This window comes from Bipolaris victoriae (assembly GCF_000527765.1).
Source record: "Bipolaris victoriae FI3 unplaced genomic scaffold scaffold_3, whole genome shotgun sequence".
In the NCBI taxonomy this organism is placed as follows: domain Eukaryota; kingdom Fungi; phylum Ascomycota; class Dothideomycetes; order Pleosporales; family Pleosporaceae; genus Bipolaris; species Bipolaris victoriae.
This window is the reverse complement of record NW_014575389.1, coordinates 422,993-440,271: the sequence shown is the minus strand read 5'-3', so window position 1 is coordinate 440,271 and position 17,279 is coordinate 422,993. Positions and strand designations below refer to the sequence as shown.

General features: G+C 50.7%; 7 protein-coding genes across 7 annotated transcripts; 4 read left to right on the top strand and 3 right to left on the bottom strand.

Moving 5' to 3' along the window:
- Positions 1–1,001: 1,001 nt before the first annotated feature.
- Positions 1,002–2,698, bottom strand: COCVIDRAFT_85511 (hypothetical protein; the record flags this gene model as incomplete). Its single annotated transcript, XM_014706517.1, has 3 exons — positions 1,002–1,222; positions 1,273–2,002; positions 2,096–2,698. The coding sequence occupies 3 exons, from the start codon at positions 2,696–2,698 to the stop codon at positions 1,002–1,004; spliced, it is 1,554 nt and encodes a 517-aa protein (XP_014562003.1).
- A 737-nt stretch (positions 2,699–3,435) lies between these two features.
- Positions 3,436–3,936, bottom strand: COCVIDRAFT_33271 (hypothetical protein; the record flags this gene model as incomplete). The annotated part of the gene is made up of 1 exon (XM_014706516.1): positions 3,436–3,936. One exon carries the CDS (start codon positions 3,934–3,936, stop codon positions 3,436–3,438), a length of 501 nt encoding a protein of 166 aa, XP_014562002.1.
- A 1,338-nt stretch (positions 3,937–5,274) lies between these two features.
- On the top strand, positions 5,275–7,078 carry COCVIDRAFT_85531 (hypothetical protein; the record flags this gene model as incomplete). Its single annotated transcript, XM_014706515.1, has 2 exons — positions 5,275–5,668; positions 5,817–7,078. The coding sequence occupies 2 exons, from the start codon at positions 5,275–5,277 to the stop codon at positions 7,076–7,078; spliced, it is 1,656 nt and encodes a 551-aa protein (XP_014562001.1).
- Positions 7,079–7,924: 846 nt separating this feature from the next.
- COCVIDRAFT_33269 (hypothetical protein) lies at positions 7,925–9,515 on the top strand (the record flags this gene model as incomplete). The annotated part of the gene is made up of 3 exons (XM_014706514.1): positions 7,925–7,979; positions 8,027–9,147; positions 9,198–9,515. 3 exons carry the CDS (start codon positions 7,925–7,927, stop codon positions 9,513–9,515), a joined length of 1,494 nt encoding a protein of 497 aa, XP_014562000.1.
- A 583-nt stretch (positions 9,516–10,098) lies between these two features.
- COCVIDRAFT_85255 (hypothetical protein) lies at positions 10,099–10,610 on the top strand (the record flags this gene model as incomplete). The annotated part of the gene is made up of 2 exons (XM_014706513.1): positions 10,099–10,430; positions 10,502–10,610. 2 exons carry the CDS (start codon positions 10,099–10,101, stop codon positions 10,608–10,610), a joined length of 441 nt encoding a protein of 146 aa, XP_014561999.1.
- Positions 10,611–11,019: 409 nt separating this feature from the next.
- COCVIDRAFT_33267 (hypothetical protein) lies at positions 11,020–13,856 on the bottom strand (the record flags this gene model as incomplete). Its single annotated transcript, XM_014706512.1, has 9 exons — positions 11,020–11,288; positions 11,355–11,508; positions 11,595–12,117; positions 12,189–12,376; positions 12,430–12,702; positions 12,757–12,943; positions 12,991–13,223; positions 13,274–13,696; positions 13,743–13,856. The coding sequence occupies 9 exons, from the start codon at positions 13,854–13,856 to the stop codon at positions 11,020–11,022; spliced, it is 2,364 nt and encodes a 787-aa protein (XP_014561998.1).
- A 1,699-nt stretch (positions 13,857–15,555) lies between these two features.
- COCVIDRAFT_85640 (hypothetical protein) lies at positions 15,556–17,188 on the top strand (the record flags this gene model as incomplete). The annotated part of the gene is made up of 4 exons (XM_014706511.1): positions 15,556–15,773; positions 15,822–16,419; positions 16,467–16,956; positions 17,013–17,188. The coding sequence occupies 4 exons, from the start codon at positions 15,556–15,558 to the stop codon at positions 17,186–17,188; spliced, it is 1,482 nt and encodes a 493-aa protein (XP_014561997.1).
- Positions 17,189–17,279: the final 91 nt, after the last annotated feature.

Genomic DNA, 17,279 nt, shown 5'->3' with positions numbered 1-17,279 from the left:
AGTCAAGAAGATGTTAGTAACTCGATGAATTTAATATACTCCTGCTATAGTAAGGAAATAATAAATAGCTAGATATTACAATCGCTATTCCAGTCCGATATAAAAAAAAGACAGGCATGTTGCTCAACCCCAGCTATATACATACCAACCAACAAACATCGTTGACCACACAACCCTTTTACCCAAACGTTTTAGTCCTAACCTCCCAAGGGCAAAAAACAAAATCATCTCCCCTCCCTTCTTTGGGAGAGAAGGGAGAGAGAGAGAGGAAAAAAAAGAATGGTCACTACGAGGGTCGAACTCGCGACCTTGGCGTCTACTATTCCCAAATCGCGCCAGAAGAGACTTTGCTCTCTTCTGGCGCGATTTGTGACTTATTAGCACCACGCTCTAACCAACTGAGCTAAGCGACCTTTTTTTGCCTTGCCTCCCCCCCCCCCCCCCCTCTCGTCAGGGCGAAAGGAGGGAAGGAGGGAAAGATCAGAAACGAATACAGAAGATTGGTGATCTGATGTTGTTTGATGAGAGATTGGATGATTAAAGAAATTATGAAGGCAAGTGACAAAGAAAAAAAAATAGTTTTTGGACGAGTGAGGGATTAGAGAAACTGTTTTTTGGTTGGAAGGGTGTGGGGCGGGTGGGGATGTGGGCTTGGTGAAGGCGGGAACCAGGGTTTGGTGGTTTAGGGTGGTGGTGGTGGGGGGAGATTGGTAGCTTGGGTTGGATGGCCTGGTGTTTTTTTTTGTAGAATTGTAGGATGAGGGTTACTATCATTTATTTGTTGTATTTTTTTTAGAGGAATATACGGGGGGCGAGGGGGCTGATGAAGTGTGCAAGTTAAATCATGTACTACTATGGTGAAAATTAACTTTTTTCATGTTTTGTCAATCTTAAATCTGAGCGAAACGCATTATCCTAGAAATGAAAAAGTTGCATATTCATACAAGACTTGAGTATCAAAGTATCCCAGTATGGAATTAACTCGAGTTTTCGTCGACAAACTAGACTTTATTTTCGCCCTCCTTACTAGCCGCCTTCTTCTCGTCAATAGCCATGCGCCACGACTTTCCATACAGCGCCGTGACATAGGTACCCGCTGCGCCGGCAACAAGAAATGCAGCGCTAATAGTCGAGAACCAGCCGACGCCAATAGCTCGAACGGCTGGCAGACAGGCAGCAGATCCTGCGGCAGCAAACATGTATCGCATAAAGTAGTTGCCCGCTATGACATTGTTAGTTTCCATCTCATACAACAGAGACCATGATACTTACCGACAACCTCAGCACTCCGGCTCTGCATAACATCCAGACAATACGTATTCAGACTAGGAAAACAGAAAAGCTGGCCTACGCCCTGCAGAAACATCATAATGACGGGTAGGGCGACCCCGCCGACACGCTTCTCAACACTCCAGCCATAGATGAGCATGCACGTTGGCATCATAACACCCAGGAACAGGACGCAGCTACGTAAGCGATCCTCCGAGACACGCTGACCGCGCTTGCGAATGTATTTCTTGACTACGCGGTCGGCGTAGCGGCCGCCAACAAAGGTTCCGATCAGGTATCCGCATCCGGGTGCAATGTAGAAGAGACCAGACTGCAATGGCGTTTCGAGGTTAAAGCGCGGGTTCAGGACGTAACGGATGGGCGTGAGCAGCGAGTACATGTTCCAGACGAGCGCACTGGACGCCAATCCTGTAAGAAGGATATTCGGGTAGCGATACAACATGATGATGCGAAAGGGGTTGAGCCACTGCCACATTTTGACGGCTCGCTCTTTCCTTGGTAGTCCTTGGAGCTCATCGGCACGGCGCTTGTGGATCGTTTCTGGCTGGAGGAAGAAGCAGAACATGGTTGCTGCGCCGGCCAACGCCGTCTGCAGCCAGAAGATGTCGCGCCAGGTCCGGAATGTGACGATGATGCCACCGAGGAAGGGGCCTAGTGCTGGTCCGATGAGCGTGCCACTGAGGAACCAGCCCAGTGCTGTTGCGCGCTCAGTCTGTGGATGCGTTAGTAGAGCAACAAGACTGCAGTGACAACATTACCTGGCACAATGTCCAAGTCGTATTGTATGTTGTTATGGATAAGAGACAATACTCACCGGTTTGTAGATATCGCCAATGACGGCCGATCCGATTACCAAAAACGCAGTGCCTTGAAACGCAGTAAGGATTCGAAAGACAAAAAAGGCAGCCAGATTCGGCGCCAGAGCTGTGCCAATGGAAAAGGCAGTAAACAAGGCAGCACTCGTTACAGAAACCCACTTGCGGCCGTAGATGTTGCCATATGGCCCGTAGAAGCATGGAGACAAGCCCATGAAGAGCATGTATAGGGCATTGGACACGTTAATAATAGAGCCGTCGGTATGAAAAGTGGCAGCCACCTCAGGAACGGCAGACAAGACAGTAGTGGAAGAAATGGGAGCGAGGAAGCTGCAAAACGACACAACGGCAACGATGATTAGTTTCCGACTGTTTGAGAACTTGTTGTAGATGATGTCGTTGTCGCCGGTTGCAACATATTGGACATTGACCATGTCGTGGTGACTGCTCGAGACTGTGCGTTGGAGCTGCAGTGGGTCTTGCTGGGGTTGTTGTTCAGGGACAATCGAGGCATACTGCTTCTCAGGTTCGGTGTCGGGATTGGCATGCTGAGGGCCAGCGGGTACTGAGGAGGATGTGGAAGAGGGTGCCATTATGCGTACTCATAGAAGGCAAGTTGGTGAAACAAAAACAACGTCAGTAGTGAATGAGTCGGAGAGGATTGGGTGATATCAGATAAAGGAAAGATGCAAGCGAATAAAGAGCATTAAAGTAGGATTGGTTTGGGCTACAAATTGGGTTATGCTTGGGTTGCAGGACGCTAATGGCGGATCATATCCGCGAGTGGATACGCGTCGTCGTCCATAGAAAAGCTTTTCCGTGAAGAATCTTCGCTTCGAGGAGTAGATATATCCGAAAAGTGGATCATGGCCACAGGTACATCGGAACAAGAATGTCCGCGCGGAAACGTTGCCGGCGGTGTATGACTGTGTCTTGACGATTCAGGTCAAGACAGGCATTGTGTTCTAGGCTGTAGTCAGAGTAGATGCAATATATACCAGGCAGTAGGCAGTGAAGTGAGCAAGAGTGGACTCGGGAATAGTGCAAGGGAGTATCTTGGCGCAGGGCCACTCACGTGGGTGCTCACGTGGACAATTCGAAGAGGAAAACAAGAAGTAGCAGCAATACAGTGCAGAACGCTCAAATCAAGAGCTCAGATATGGGTGTATATAGGCCATGTCAGCCGTGGCCGTGGCCAAATGTGTACCCAAGAGTGTCGTAAAATGTTGATCCTGACCCCAAGAAAGGGTGCGTATACAGTGAGTCCCAAACGCCGTGGATGCAGTTACGCCTTTTAAAACCAAAGTGATGCGAGTAGCTATAGCGAATGTCATATGCTGAGCTTATCCAGGCTCAAGCGATCCGCGCTCTTGTGTCGCTTAACCATGCCAAGCTTGTAAAACTTCTCCTCGCCTGTGGCGGTGCGGCCACCAATATACCATTTTTCTGCGCCCATGGCCTCATGGAAGCCGTCCGAAGAGCTGTCTGAGCCTCTCCTGCTCCGTTGCGACGCGCCTGGTATGGGGAAGGCTTTCGCCTGGGGCGATGTGGAGCGGGTGTAGGGAGGAGGGGCGTGCTGTCTGGTGGGCTGGAAGTGGCCGGTTCCTTGGACAGCAACGGTCGCGCCCGGTGAAGGAGATCGCGCCTTTGCAGTAATGGTGCGCGAGGCGGCTGCAGCCGAGTCACGGGCCTGTTGCTGTTGTGCTGGGGTGGTGTTCTGGGCGTAGGATGCGACAGAGGCAGCTTGCGAGGACACGGTCTTTTGGAGAGAGGGCTGCTGGGCGCGAAAGGCAGCGAGGAAGCCCCCGAGAAAGGGCCTGTTGGTAGTCATGGAGCGATCGGGGGCGGGGTGGTCTGGTGAGGGCCGGTGTGCGTCGTCGTGCATCAAGGCCCGGTGGCTCGTTTTGTGTTTGTTGAGCAAGAGGCGCTGGGTGGGCTGAGGGCGGTGTGGACGGGCGTGTTGGCGGGCCGAGGGGCAAAATGCGACGTGTAACGGGCGTGGGGTGCAGGCAAGCAATGGGCAGTGATGGTGTTGGTGGTGGTGGAGTCTGGTGGAAACGTCGTGTCTACGCCATACGCTCTCGTGGCAGAGGCCGCGGCAGGCGATTAGCGGGCGATTATCAATGTACGAGACAGGGGCGGGCGGGAGTGCGGGCGTGTGACGTAGTTGCTGTTTGTTGTTGAGGGTGAGGGTGACGATGAAGGAGGTGTTGTTACTGCTTCTGGTGTGGCTGACTGGCTGGCTATGTACTGTATGTGTGTGTTATATATATGTATGGGCATGCATGGAGGGATAGTAGCCGAGGTGAGGGCAGGTAGTGTATGTAGCTGATGGCCAGTGTGGGCGAGGCGGACGGTTGGTTGTTTCGTGGACGGAGCCGCGAACCGTCGAACTGTCGATGGGCAAGGAACAAGTCGGAAGCAGAGGCTGGTCATTGGACTCTGACACGCTCGCTCCCTCGTACTCGGCCCAACCCCCCTCGTCCGCCTGTCCGTTCACGTTGGCGCTGGCCGGGGGTTGGTTGCCAGCAGACGACATTTTCCCTGCTGTGCTTCTGCCTTTCGCCCATCTCGCCTTACCTACTCGCTCCATAGCGCCGACCAGGCCCGTGTCACATGTGTCGCCCATCTGCTCTGCTCTGCCCTGCCCTTGGTCCTCAGCCCGTTGGCAGCGTGAGCGCGCATGGCCGGCAGTGTGCAACACCATGTCGTCTGGAGCGTCATATGTCTGGATAGATGCTAACATGGATGCATATGCCCCTCGTCGAGCCCGTCGACGAGTCTCCAAACGCGGGGTTGGCCCGGGAAATAGGGCGCGTCTGACTGGCCAGCGTCGAGCCATGTGAAGACGCATGTCATGGCCCCACCGCTGCCTGGCCTTGACTCGCTCTGCCTAAGCACACTACGCCTGTTCGTCGCTGCACCTGTCGGATCCACCATCGCCGCTAGCACACCACCCTACAGCCATTAGCACTCTCTGCCGTTGAATCTGCTACTCCGTACATCGACGGTATGCGCAAACCATATCTCCGGGTCCCCAAGTTGCCTCCAGCTTGCTTGCCAATGATGAGCTCCACGGATAATAGGCACGGACCTCGGCGGATCCGCATCCGCCTCGACCACAGCAAGATCAAATAGCCATCGTCACTCGACACAGCCATCCTCTGCAATGGCATCCTTCTCCAGTCTCCCCAATGAGCTGCTCGAGCAAATAACCTCCCGTCTTTCACAGCATGACACGTCTTCGTTTTGCCGCCTCAACAGCCATCTCCACACACTCGCTACTCCATTCCTCTACCGCCATGTCGATCTCTTCGTCCCCCCCAGCAACAGGCTTCCAAGGATTGACCATTTTTGTCTGAACATCCTCAAGGACTGCAAAAAAGCCAGCAATGTCAAGTCGATCCGTTTGGGTGTGTCCTCTGGTCAAAGCGTTACTCAAGGCCAGCGACACCTTCCTCACGATAGCTCTTTCGACCATGTCTACCTACTTCAAAAGGCCATGGATATTTGGTCTAGCGAGACCATGTTTTCTACCCATCATCTCCTGAAAGAGGCACTCGGTATGTGGCTTTTCATAGCCCATCTTTTGGGAGACTCTTGTGTCGTGACACTGCCTGCATCACTAAGACTTATCCGCAACTATAAAAAAAAACATCAACACCTGGTTCTATACTGCTAGCCCTGCTTTCTAACAACTCCCCTCCCTAGAATCACGCGAGTATTCTGCGTATGCTGCACTCATCATCCTAGTCCTCCCATCACTTCAACATTTACACGTAACCGACTGCAAGTCTACCACGTATGACTATCTTCAAGCTTTGCCCGATACCCTGGCTCCCGAACCATTGGGAGCTCCGCGCTTCTTGGCTCAATCCCTTGTCCGTCGCCTGTCATCCATCACACACACATCTCTTGTCGTTGATCAAACAAGTGGCATAGCATACCGCGACCCAAAAACTTACCTTGGCGCTGAACACTTTCTGAATCTCCCTAATATCCAATCCCTCGAGCTTTCAGTCCGAGGCGGATTGCGTCATCAATCCACGCTCAGAACTAACGTTCCACTCATCCAGCGCATCAGACCGACTAATATCACCACATTGGTCTTCCGCCATTCGGGCGCTTTCATCGCAAGTACACGCTCTCTTTTCCAATGCTTCCCTAGGCTACGCTCCCTTACCTATGACTTCACCTTCGACGGCAGTTCAATGACAGATCCTGTCGTCGATCTAGCCGCCTGGTGCGATGTGTTACAAGCCTTTCAGTCCACGCTGGAGACTCTTGTCTTCAGTATAGAATATTGCGACAAAGTCGCCTGGTTCTACTCCCAACCCCGCATCTTGATGGTGCTGCATGGTCACCTTGATATGACGCACTTCCCTAAACTTCACACTCTGGAGGTCCCACTTCCCTTCTTGACTGGAGACCCCGAGTTTACCATCGAAACACAAGTCACCCATCTACTCCCACCAAATCTGCGACATCTTACCCTGCGTACCGACCTCTCGCATGCTCAGCATGCCCATTCTTTCGATACATCCATGCTGCCAAACGGCCTCTCGGTCAAATCGTCGCAGCGAATGGCGCACTACCTGATGTTAGCCCAAAGAGATGTTTCGGTCATTTACCAGACCTCGCTCACCCTACTCGATCAGGCAACAACTCTTGAGTCGTTATCCGTATGGCAGCCCGCCGATCCTTCCCTTGCCTGGCTTGACACCCAAGTTGACGATTTTGCAACCACTTGTCGTAACAAGAACATTACCGGCAAAATCCTCATACCAATGCTGCTAAGGTGGAAGAATGCCGCCCATTGGGATCTTATGCAGGAGAAAACAGTCTTTGACAGGGCGGCTCCGGGGCTTGGGCCTCAGACAAGATTCTGGAGGAAGGAGTGGGAGGGAAAGCCATTGGGTTTGGCAACCCAGTATCTCTTGCATGCATTGGAATTCCATCCAGTAAAACTCTGATCCTAGAGATCAATTCCACAGGGCTTCACCTCCTCTCCAATTAATGGTCATTGTTGTATCAACTATGCAGTGGTTTCCTATAGTGGCTAGATACAGTAATTTGATCAGAAGTAGTGCAATGGCCAACAAGGAAAAATTAAGAAAGCTTCTTCAGCGCTAAAAATTAACAACTCCTCCCTATGAATTAGAAGTTCAAAGACCATTTAGTTTAAATATCAAAATTGTCTTTGAATTCTTATATCTACTATTTAGTTTTAGAGAGAGAGAGAGATTTAAACTCTTAATCTAGTATAAACGTTTTGGTACCTAGAAGAAAACTCACTACGATACCCCTCTTCCTGATCAGTAGCTACTATATTCTACTACCAATTCCCTCTGACTAGAAATGATAAAGAGTTATTGTATTGGCTTATATAGGCTATCTGCAGTGGCTAGATACACGGTATTTTTCGTCTTTAAAATTGGTACGGGAGTCCGTTAAGGAGAAGATAATAATAAAGCTTCTTTGGCACTAAAACTTGAAAAACTCCTTGCAATCGGTTCGTTTAGAGGAATCAGATTTGATATTAAAATGGGCTTCAATATTTCTTGGAGTTACTTCTTAGGTTGAGGGGGAGAGATTTAAACACTCGACCTTGCAGAATCTTTGGCATCGTAGTAGAAGAATTGTGAGAATTTTAAAGAAACCTCACCGTGCTACCTCTTTGATAAATGATATAGTGTTGTGATAATGGTAGCTTGCACGTGCAGTCGCGTGTTCTTAGTGCGGACCGAAGCGCGTCATCCCGCCGAGCTGACGCGGGTATTGCCTCGACTAAAAACTGACAACTACTACGTACATGTGCAATGACTGATGTCTGGAGCGGGCATCTCCTACTACCGGACGGCCGTTTAATTAAAGGCATGATACATTGCGTTCATATTTCTACTCTTACTAACATTGCACAGAAATCAGCCTTACGACGCAAAATGTCGCGTCGTCGCCAACCCTCACCACCACCAGCCTGCGCTTCCTAGCCACCGTTGATACCGCAAAAATACCACTGTACCTCACCGCCGGCCCCAGTCTAGACGTATGGACAACCGAAGAAAGCACTCAAACTTGGTTCGAGTCCCTCTTGCTCAGCAAGCCTACAACATCCCCAAACACATCCAGCCATGATGCAAATGAGTGGTGGAACCTCGCGCGCTCACAGTCTCCCATTGGGATACTAGCGCAAGTGCAGGACACATCAGAAAGCGCTCAGAAACCCAGGATAACAGAAATACTCTTCTATGGGACGATTGCTGCGCATGCCGCCAGTAGGATACCAACACCGCCATCGTCCTTGTCATTTGTCGACAATGCGGGCGAACGGCTTCCAGAACTCAGGGTACACGCAACACCGCTTTCGTCTGATATGCTACACTATGCCAGCATCGACCCGCCAATCGACAATGACGCTCATTTCCTCCCACCAATGCACAACGCCCACGCCGCACCCAGGTCTCCGAGGAAACACCGAGACATCTTTGAGGAGGCTACAATAGCGAACAAGAAGGCGAGAGGAAGGGGTGGAAGAGCAGTCTCAGCAGCGGCTGCTCGGGGAAGCGAGTCCCAACTGCCCTATGCCCACCGCAAATCGTCATTGTCCATTGACAAAAGAGCCTCGCCATTCCCAGACTCGAGACCATCGTCTTCGTCTGGTCCCCTTCCGCACTCCAACTCTCGTCCGCTGTCTCGATCACCGAGCATCTCTTCAGACACAAGACCATTGAGCCGAAAAGGCCCACCTGAAGCACATCCGAGGCGATCCAATCTTTCCCAGGTCGCTACTGTACCCATTAAGCCGGAAGAGCCAACAACGGAGTCGCGGAACAAGGATGCACTTGTCAAAGTAGTCATGGCAGCTATGCGCATGCACGGGCTGCAGCAGCGAAAGCAGAACAGGTCTCGTCGGGCATCGTTAGCTGTTGCTGGCGACGAAAGCGAGCGCTCGAGTGAACAGACAACCCCAGAAGAGGCAGCCAAAGATGATGAGTATAAGTTGATTTATCATCAGACCTACAAGGGTGCAGCACTTGCACTGGTATGTTAGATATGTTATCTTTTTTAGGTCTGGTAAATAACTCTCCACAGAGAAATCACATGTCGGAGAAACCATTGCATGTTCAGCCAGATCGAATGCGAGATGTTGTCGAAAAACTTCTTGTAATATTCTTGTCTGATCCGCTTGCGGAACCACCACCTGCGGATGTGCCCACGGATCCAGTAGCCACTCCAGGAAGTAAATCAAGGATTGGCATTCCGGGGTCTACACATGGTCACGCAAGTCCATTCGATCTCCCTAGCACGTCTCGACCGAGGATGATGAGGTCCGTCACTGACAGTCACGTCTTTACCGGGTCGCCCGTCAGCAAGAAGAGGCCTACTGCTAATCGGCCAGCACCGACGTGACATAGCCAGCATCATGACAATTCTGAATATCTCTTCAGTAATGTTCAAACTCACGGTGTGACATTGCGATGATACAATCATTTAGCATCAATATGTTGCCTGGACGCCTGGACCGGATACGACCTAGTTTCCTTCCCATTGTGGCATTTTGATGGCGCTTGTCATCATTCGTCAGCACCTTGCGACGATCGCCAGCCACCACGACAAACATGGTCGTTGTTAACCTCGAAACCATGGTGGCTTCTAGCATGATGTCACCAGCATCTACGTGCTTTTGTAGTAAAGCGCCAGGGGGTGAGGCTAAATTTGTACCTTGCGGAGCGTGACACGACATAAGCGGACGACGACTCGTACTGTTAGTAACATCAACATGTACAGCCTCGTATTCTACGTGACATCAGGGGATATGGATTTTGCCTCTGCGTGACTGAAGTTGAGGCGAAAATGGAAACAATAGTAGTATAAAAGGCCAGCAGCCGGGCTGTTAAGGAAGTCACCTTCAGACTACAGCACCATCGTTCAATATCACACTACAAACACACGTTCGCTACCTTCCAAGCAATAAAAACCAACCACTCTCACCATGTTCTCCAAAATCACCTCCTTTGCTCTTCTCGCCGCCACCGCCTCCGCAGCAGCCGTCCCCAGCACCACACCATGGACCTGGCAAGTCACCGACTTCAGCAGCGTCTGCACCGCCGCAACCTGCCGCTACTCCTTCAACGTGTCCGCGCCCGCCGGTCCATCCGGCCAGCCCGCTTTCGACGCTGAGTTCTGCTCCGGCACCAGTGTCCAGGGCGGCTTTAAATCCTGCAGCGTCGTCGGCGTCGATGTCCCCGGCGATGTCCAGACGCAAGAATTCAACCAGGGTCGCGATATCGGCGCTATTATTAGTGTCAAGTACTCTTTTACGCAGTAAGTTTTTTTTTGATACGTCTTTTCTGGGATAAGTTGGGGAGAGAAGAGCTAATGAGGGTGGTGGATAGGGGTGATGTTACGTATACGTATACGGGAAATAACTCTGTTGCTCATACTGGTCTTGGTCCTGCGGTTGATTTTACCATTATTCCTACAGAGGTTACTGCTGTGGCTTAGGCAGGTGGTGGAGAGGGTCGTGTTGCATGCATTCGCGTTGCTAGGACGTGGTATCCTTGGTGGGTTGCTTGAGAAGTCGTACTAATATTATATCTATTTCACGTTTCTTATACAATAGATTTGTCATTACTTATCTCTAGCATCTTGTATCTCCCTTGATTCATGGAGCACTGTTGGTATTTTCACCGCTGAAATCTCTTTTCCTGCCAGTGTGAACATGTAGACATGTTACTTTGCAAGAGACCATAAATTCATAACATTGATATAAAGCGTAACCATCCGTCCAACCAGAAAGCCACTCATAACCATAAGAAGGGGGAAGGGGGGAAATCCAAAAAAAAACATTATTCATAACCCTGGCACACACCCCCGCCTCCATCATTCATTAACCCATCCAACATACATACACTCACTTAACCTCCTTCCCCACGGGCTCCCCGACCTCCGCTAACGTCCCAAACGGCTGCTGCTTCCTCTTAAACCCAATCTTGACTCTGCCCACCCTCGACATTTTATCTTCGAATTCCGTGCCGATACGAAGCACAGTCTCGCGGTACATGGTTTCCGTTGTCCAGTCGTACGAGCAGCCGATGATGCGTTTCATGCCGCCTTCGGAGCCGGCCATGAGGAAGCAGACAGGGGGCCGTTCGGCGGTAAAGAGGGTTACTGTCATGTTACCTAGGGGGGGGGGGACTTGTTAGTTTTTGATAGGAGAGGGAAGGGGAAGGGAGGAGGGAGACGAACCGGTGTCTACGAGGGTGAAGACGCGTTGGTCGCCTGGACCTGCTGATTTGGCTTTTTGGACTAGAGCGGCGACTTCGGGGTCAGAGGTTGGGTCGATGGGGGTGCATTCGTTTTTGGAGTTGCGGTAGTGGCGGGAGAGGGGGCTTGCTGCTGCCTGTTTTTTCATGTTAGCTTATTTGCCTTTACTGTGTATCGAAGGAGAAGAAGAAGAAGACGAAGAAGAGGAGAAGAAATACGTACACTCCACTTGAGGCGCCCCAGCCTGCCGCCAAAAATCTGGCGCTCAATCGTCTCGAGATCCATATACCCCTCGAACCCAAAGAACCAGCACTGCTGGTCCCAGAATTTGCCGAGATAAAGGAGGCGGAGTAGCCAGGGTGAGAGGCCCATGAGGACGAGCGAGTAGATGATGAGAACGATACCTGCTGTGCGGACGGACGGCACGGCAGTGAGCGCAATGGCAATGAGGAAGACTACGCCGCCGAGACGCAGGGCTTTCTTTGCGAGCCACCGCTTCCACGCTTCGCGCCGGACGTATGCGACGGGTGTGAAGGACTTCCAGCGGATGTTGGCGGCGCGGCATCCATCGAGGATGATGCTGTCGTCTTCGCCTACGCCGGCAATACCTACATCTTGGGGAAGGATATCCCAGAGTTTGGCATTATAGGCATCGTCCATTGAGTGCCAGGGTTGGTTTGGGGTTTTTGGCAAGACGCAAATGAGGCGTTCTAGGAGTTGTTCGCTTCCGTTTGCGAGGGAGAGACTATGGTTGTTTGGGTTAGTAAAAGGAATATAAGAGAGGTGTTTGAGAGGGGGGGGGAGAGATGAACGTACCGAGCAAAAGCTTGGAATGCAGAGTCTGTAGGGTCGATTTGAGGGCGCACGCGGAGAAGACCCATTAGTGCGTAGCTGTGGTCTCCGGGGAGGTATTGTGTCGTGTCTCTGTTGTGCAGGCACTCGAGAGCAAGGGTGACGAGCTCTAGTTGGCTCAGAATAAGGTTGCCCTCGTAATGATCGATGAGCTTGTCTGGTTAGTAAAGGATACCAAAGAGAGGTGATAGGTCTTCACTCATACCTGTCGAGCGACATGGGCATCATCCAGCCATACTTGAACCGCGAACTGGTTCTTGGGCACCATGATGGGGTGGTCGAGATTGCTGCCACGCACAAAGACGCTGATGTCTCTTCCTGCAGGCGCTAGCAGGACTTCTGGGAAAGTCCAGACTCTACGGCCCCATTGCTGAAGCATGAGTTCTGGTGTGTTGATCTCGTATGCGTTGTTTGAAGGAGGGCCAACAGCAATGGCGAGGGATCGGGCTCCTCTGATTACATCGCAAATACGGTAGACCTGAGGATGAAAATCAGTGAGGCTCCTTCAGCGTTGATCGTGCTTTTTACGTACATCTTCTTGTAACTGGTTGTCAGGCATGCAGGAGCAGCCAACCCAGTATGCAATCACTCCGGCTCTACGCGCAGCTGCATCGGCCATTTCGTGTAAAACTCTGAAGTCTTCGGGTGTGTTGAATTGCTCTGCCGTGTATGCAATAAATACATAGGAAAGGTTGTGAGCTCCACCTTGCTCCGCAATCCTAACCAAGTTAATGGTAGCCCTGAAAGTTGATGAGCAAGGACTTACCATTCATCTACCTTGGTGATCTTTGCAGGCTTCCCATCACGCAAGAAGCAAAGATACCGTGGTTGTAGTATGCGTTCAGCAACGGGATTTGCCTGGCTCGGAACGATGCCATTGGGGTTGGTCGTCTCAAGCATGTTCTTTGCGACCTTGGGATAGCCAAAGTACTTGTAAGGAACAGTGTCGTAGTTGCCTCCATTGCGATCGGCAATCTCAGCGGGACTGGGACTAGAGATCTGCCGTTTTGTTAGAACGATGTTGCTGATTAGTGGACAAGAGAACATACGCAAACAGTGATGAAGCACGCCGCGGCAAACCACTTGAAGCCAAGCATCATGAGATCGCTATTTGAGACCTGGCCATTGTTCGCCGCATAATCGATGTGGTCAAATGGCCAGTTGGCCAAGCGCATGTACATGGGCGCAACATTGCGGATGAATGTACGCCTGTAAGTAGACCCAGTATTGTTTTCGTAAATGTCGTCAACTGCTTGCACAACTAGCTTCGAAATTTTGCCGTCCCAAGCGGAAATGTAGCGATCATCATAGTCGCCTTCCCATTCTCGATCCAAACAATCTCGATGCCTGTAATGACCAAGTTTTTGGTATCCGAGACCTGGCTTACGGTAGAAGTTTGGAAATCCCGCCTTTGCATTGGTAAACGGGGTGAAGATGTACCTATACCCTTTGAGCCTCAAGGGTCCACGGGGCTATATCTCATTAGGAACTGTAGACTTTAGGTCAGGGTTGACGAACCAGAATGAGTGATTGTCCTGGCTGTTTCTCCGGATCTGGCGCCTGGCCGTTGTTTGGGGTATTGGAGACATATGTCGTCTCGTATACCGAAGCCTGGACGTTTTGGTCATGCATTTTGAAAATTACCGAAAGCAATTACACAGCTGTGTGATGAAACCTGGTCGGGAGTCTACTTGGTATTGTTGTTGTTGTTGTTGTTGATATTGTTGTGGTGGTGGTGGCTGAAAGTGTTGATACTGTTGTGAATCATACACAGTAGACGCCTTTTCAGATTCACGTCAGCTGTGAATAGAAAAAGTTACACCTCAAACTTACTTGAGATGCGAATGTTGGTTGGGGGCGAGGTGGTGGTTGATTATATACCAGTGGCACAGCAGAGATGGTGACAGCGGGCTTATTTGGATCGTAGCTGCCTCCACCACAGTGACTCGATTGATTCTATCCAAATCAATCAGATTAGCAAGTGCTCGGTATAAGAATTTAGATTATACGAACAGGGTAATAAGATTGCTGGTATGATTGTACGTGGACAAAGGCACCAGTTTCAGGATCGACTCCTCCACCGTGTCGGCCAGAGAGATTAGCAGAGTAGTCCTGCCTAGTGTAAGCGGCTTGTGAAAAGGGGTGAAGGTAATTCAGGGCTATTATACCATTCAATTATAGCGCCTAATTGAAATGGGCGGTAGTCTCTGCCAGCTTGCTCGAGTCACTGGCGAGGCGCGAACGCAAGCGATCTTATCAACTTCGAGACTTGGGATCTAGAGCCATCCTGATCGGTTTGATGGGGCCAAGTTACACATGACCCTAATTTTAGTGGGTGTATGCCACATTTGGGGTTCAGCTTGACATTGTCCTGAATGATTGGCTGCGTTGGCGGCCCCATCGCCCCATTCCTGGCGAAGTGTGTGATGGCGTTAATGCATAGTCGACAAAGACCGGAACTTGCCAGACAAGGCTGAAAGTAGTTTGTGTGAACGAATTTTCTGTACTACGTCTATGAGCAATGCCAGACCACACTATCTTCTCCGCCTGAAAGTTTCCAGGGATGGCGAAACTTTGCAAGATGGCGCACTCTTCTTGGCCTTTCCCACCCAGACACGTGTATAGCTTCAGCATACACATGTCAGTAGTTCGGAGAAAGCTAGATGTTACATTTATAGGCTCGCAGAATTTACCCTCTTACACAATGTTGCCAGTTCCTGTGCTCCGCTAAACACAAAGCGTAGGTGCGTGTGGGTACCGTACCCTTTACTTACTGGCCAGCGGACTTGTTACTTACCGGACGTTGGTTGTCATATCATGCCGTGCCAAGACAGCTTTAAGCAACGAGGCAGACACTGTTAGCCCAGACACCAGGGCTGTATTCAGAAAAGAGGCTACCGTGCTGCACTCTACCAATCCGCGTGATGCGTGTTCTCGTGTGCACTGCCCTTTTGGGCAAAGATTGGCGAGGTCACTGCCAGCTGAATCCTTGGCAATCTCAGCCTGACGCCACCAATTTTGTTTCGCGCTAGCATTACTATCTTCTGAAAGGTCAGGACATGCTATTGCTTTTCCGTTGAGCTCCTGGATGAATTTTGCATTGTGTTTTTGGCCCCCAAGAGGTCGCCTGCAGGTGGGAGGGGGCTTGCTGCAAGCGATGGCTGCAGGGGCTCTGCATAGTGTCGTTTCCAGTTGTGCCACGGTTAGAGCCACGAGTAAAGTGTGACTAACCGGTCAGCTCACAAGTACTATCTCCGCCTAGAAGTCTTCGTACAATGATGTTATTACTTATTAGTCGGGTGCGTTCAGCCCCCTGTGCAAGCAGTAAAAGATGGCATCGTTTCGGAGCTTGACTGCAGACCGCAGACCTTTTCATGAGTTCAGAACCAAGTCGCGAAACAGTGCGGAATCCAGGAAAGAAAAGTCTTATGGAGTCGTAAATCTGCATATCTTTGAATGGCTAGACTCAGCTGTCCAGGGTAAGGAGATCGGTGGTATCCAGTCTATCGAAGCGCTCGAAGCGCAGAGCAAAGGGGCCGTCCGGGTAATGTGAGTATTGTACATAGCAGGATTCCCGACAGCAACTGACTGAAATAGATTCGCACCCCCAGATAACCCCACTGGGAACTACGGTGAAAGTCTGCTTGAGTTTCTTGAAGAATGGGGAATCCCAAGCGCGTTTGTCGACGAGGGTCTGCAAGGTGTCTCACAGTCGTTCGCGGCTCGTGAAGATGTCGACGGAACAACGTTTGTGTGGTTCCATTTCTTGTGCAAAACTCTCGCAATAGTCGACAAAAAGATTGTCCATCTCAGCGGTGAAGAAGAAGACACTAGCGGACTAGGGATGCGTCAGAAAGCCCAAAGTCAAGCTCAGGCAAATTTCTCCTGGATAAAACCGGGGTTCGTACTCAAAATCCGAGAGCAGAACGCCACAACTCCAAAGGCTGCGCGTACATCCAGCTCAGGTAGCGATGGCACCTTATCACCAACCACAGCTTCGCCTGTGGTCGAATTGTTTTGTTTTGGGGTTCCAGCTTCGTTTCAGAGCCGCTTTCGTGCCTTGATAGACATGGCAAAGTGTGAGGATCTGATCCGAGATCCATATGCCCTGCTGGAGGTAGCATTCGAAGAAATGTACAAAGTCCTGGACTGGACAGGGTGGAACCTAGGAGATATTTTCGGGAAAATGGAGACAGTATGTCACCTTCTATGGCGTCAAGATGGCTGCTAACACGTCATCAGGAAGCACTGGAAATGGCGAGAAATCCTGGGAGAGCAACAAAGGACTTGCTCAAGGAACATTTTACCGGCCTTCACAATCTCGCGAAGCATACAATCTACTTGCGCGAGAACTGTGAGGCAGCCCTGGCTACCCTCCAAGGCCTCTATGATCACCATGAGAGTGTGTCCGGTAAAAAACCCAACTTCCACCAAAAGTTCACCCGCCAGGCATTGGACTACCGCAAGACGCTTTTTGAGTCTACACAGCGGCGGCTTACGAGTCTTGACGCACGCATCTCCAACATCATCCAGCTGTCTTTCAATGTGGTCACACAGGGTGACAGTAAAGTAATGCAGTCTGAAAACCAGAGCATGAAGACGATTGCTGTTACGACGCTTCTCTTCATGCCTCTGGGTACAGTCGCATCTATATTTGGCAGTCAGTTCATGCAACTGCAGGAAGAGTACCCTCACCATATTACAGTGTCGCAAGACTTTTGGCTCATGTGGGGTAAGTACAAACAAATGAATGCTTCCTCAAGCGATGCTGATCTAATTCGTCTCCAGTCATTGCAGTTCCCTTGACTTTTATAGTCGTGGTTGTCTGGCGAGTGTGGTACGTGGATGCGAGGGAGCATCTCGTAGACGGGATGGAGAAGGAAGAAGGAAAGGGCTATTTAGGGTGGAGGTCGTTGTTTCGGAGGATACGCAGGAAAAATGCACCCGCGAAGATAGCCCCATAGCCGATGGTGGTGATGAGCTGAGAGAGCAACCCAATGGAGCTGCCACGTTGATGGATGGCAGGTACAACGACTTGACTTCTCTGATCATATA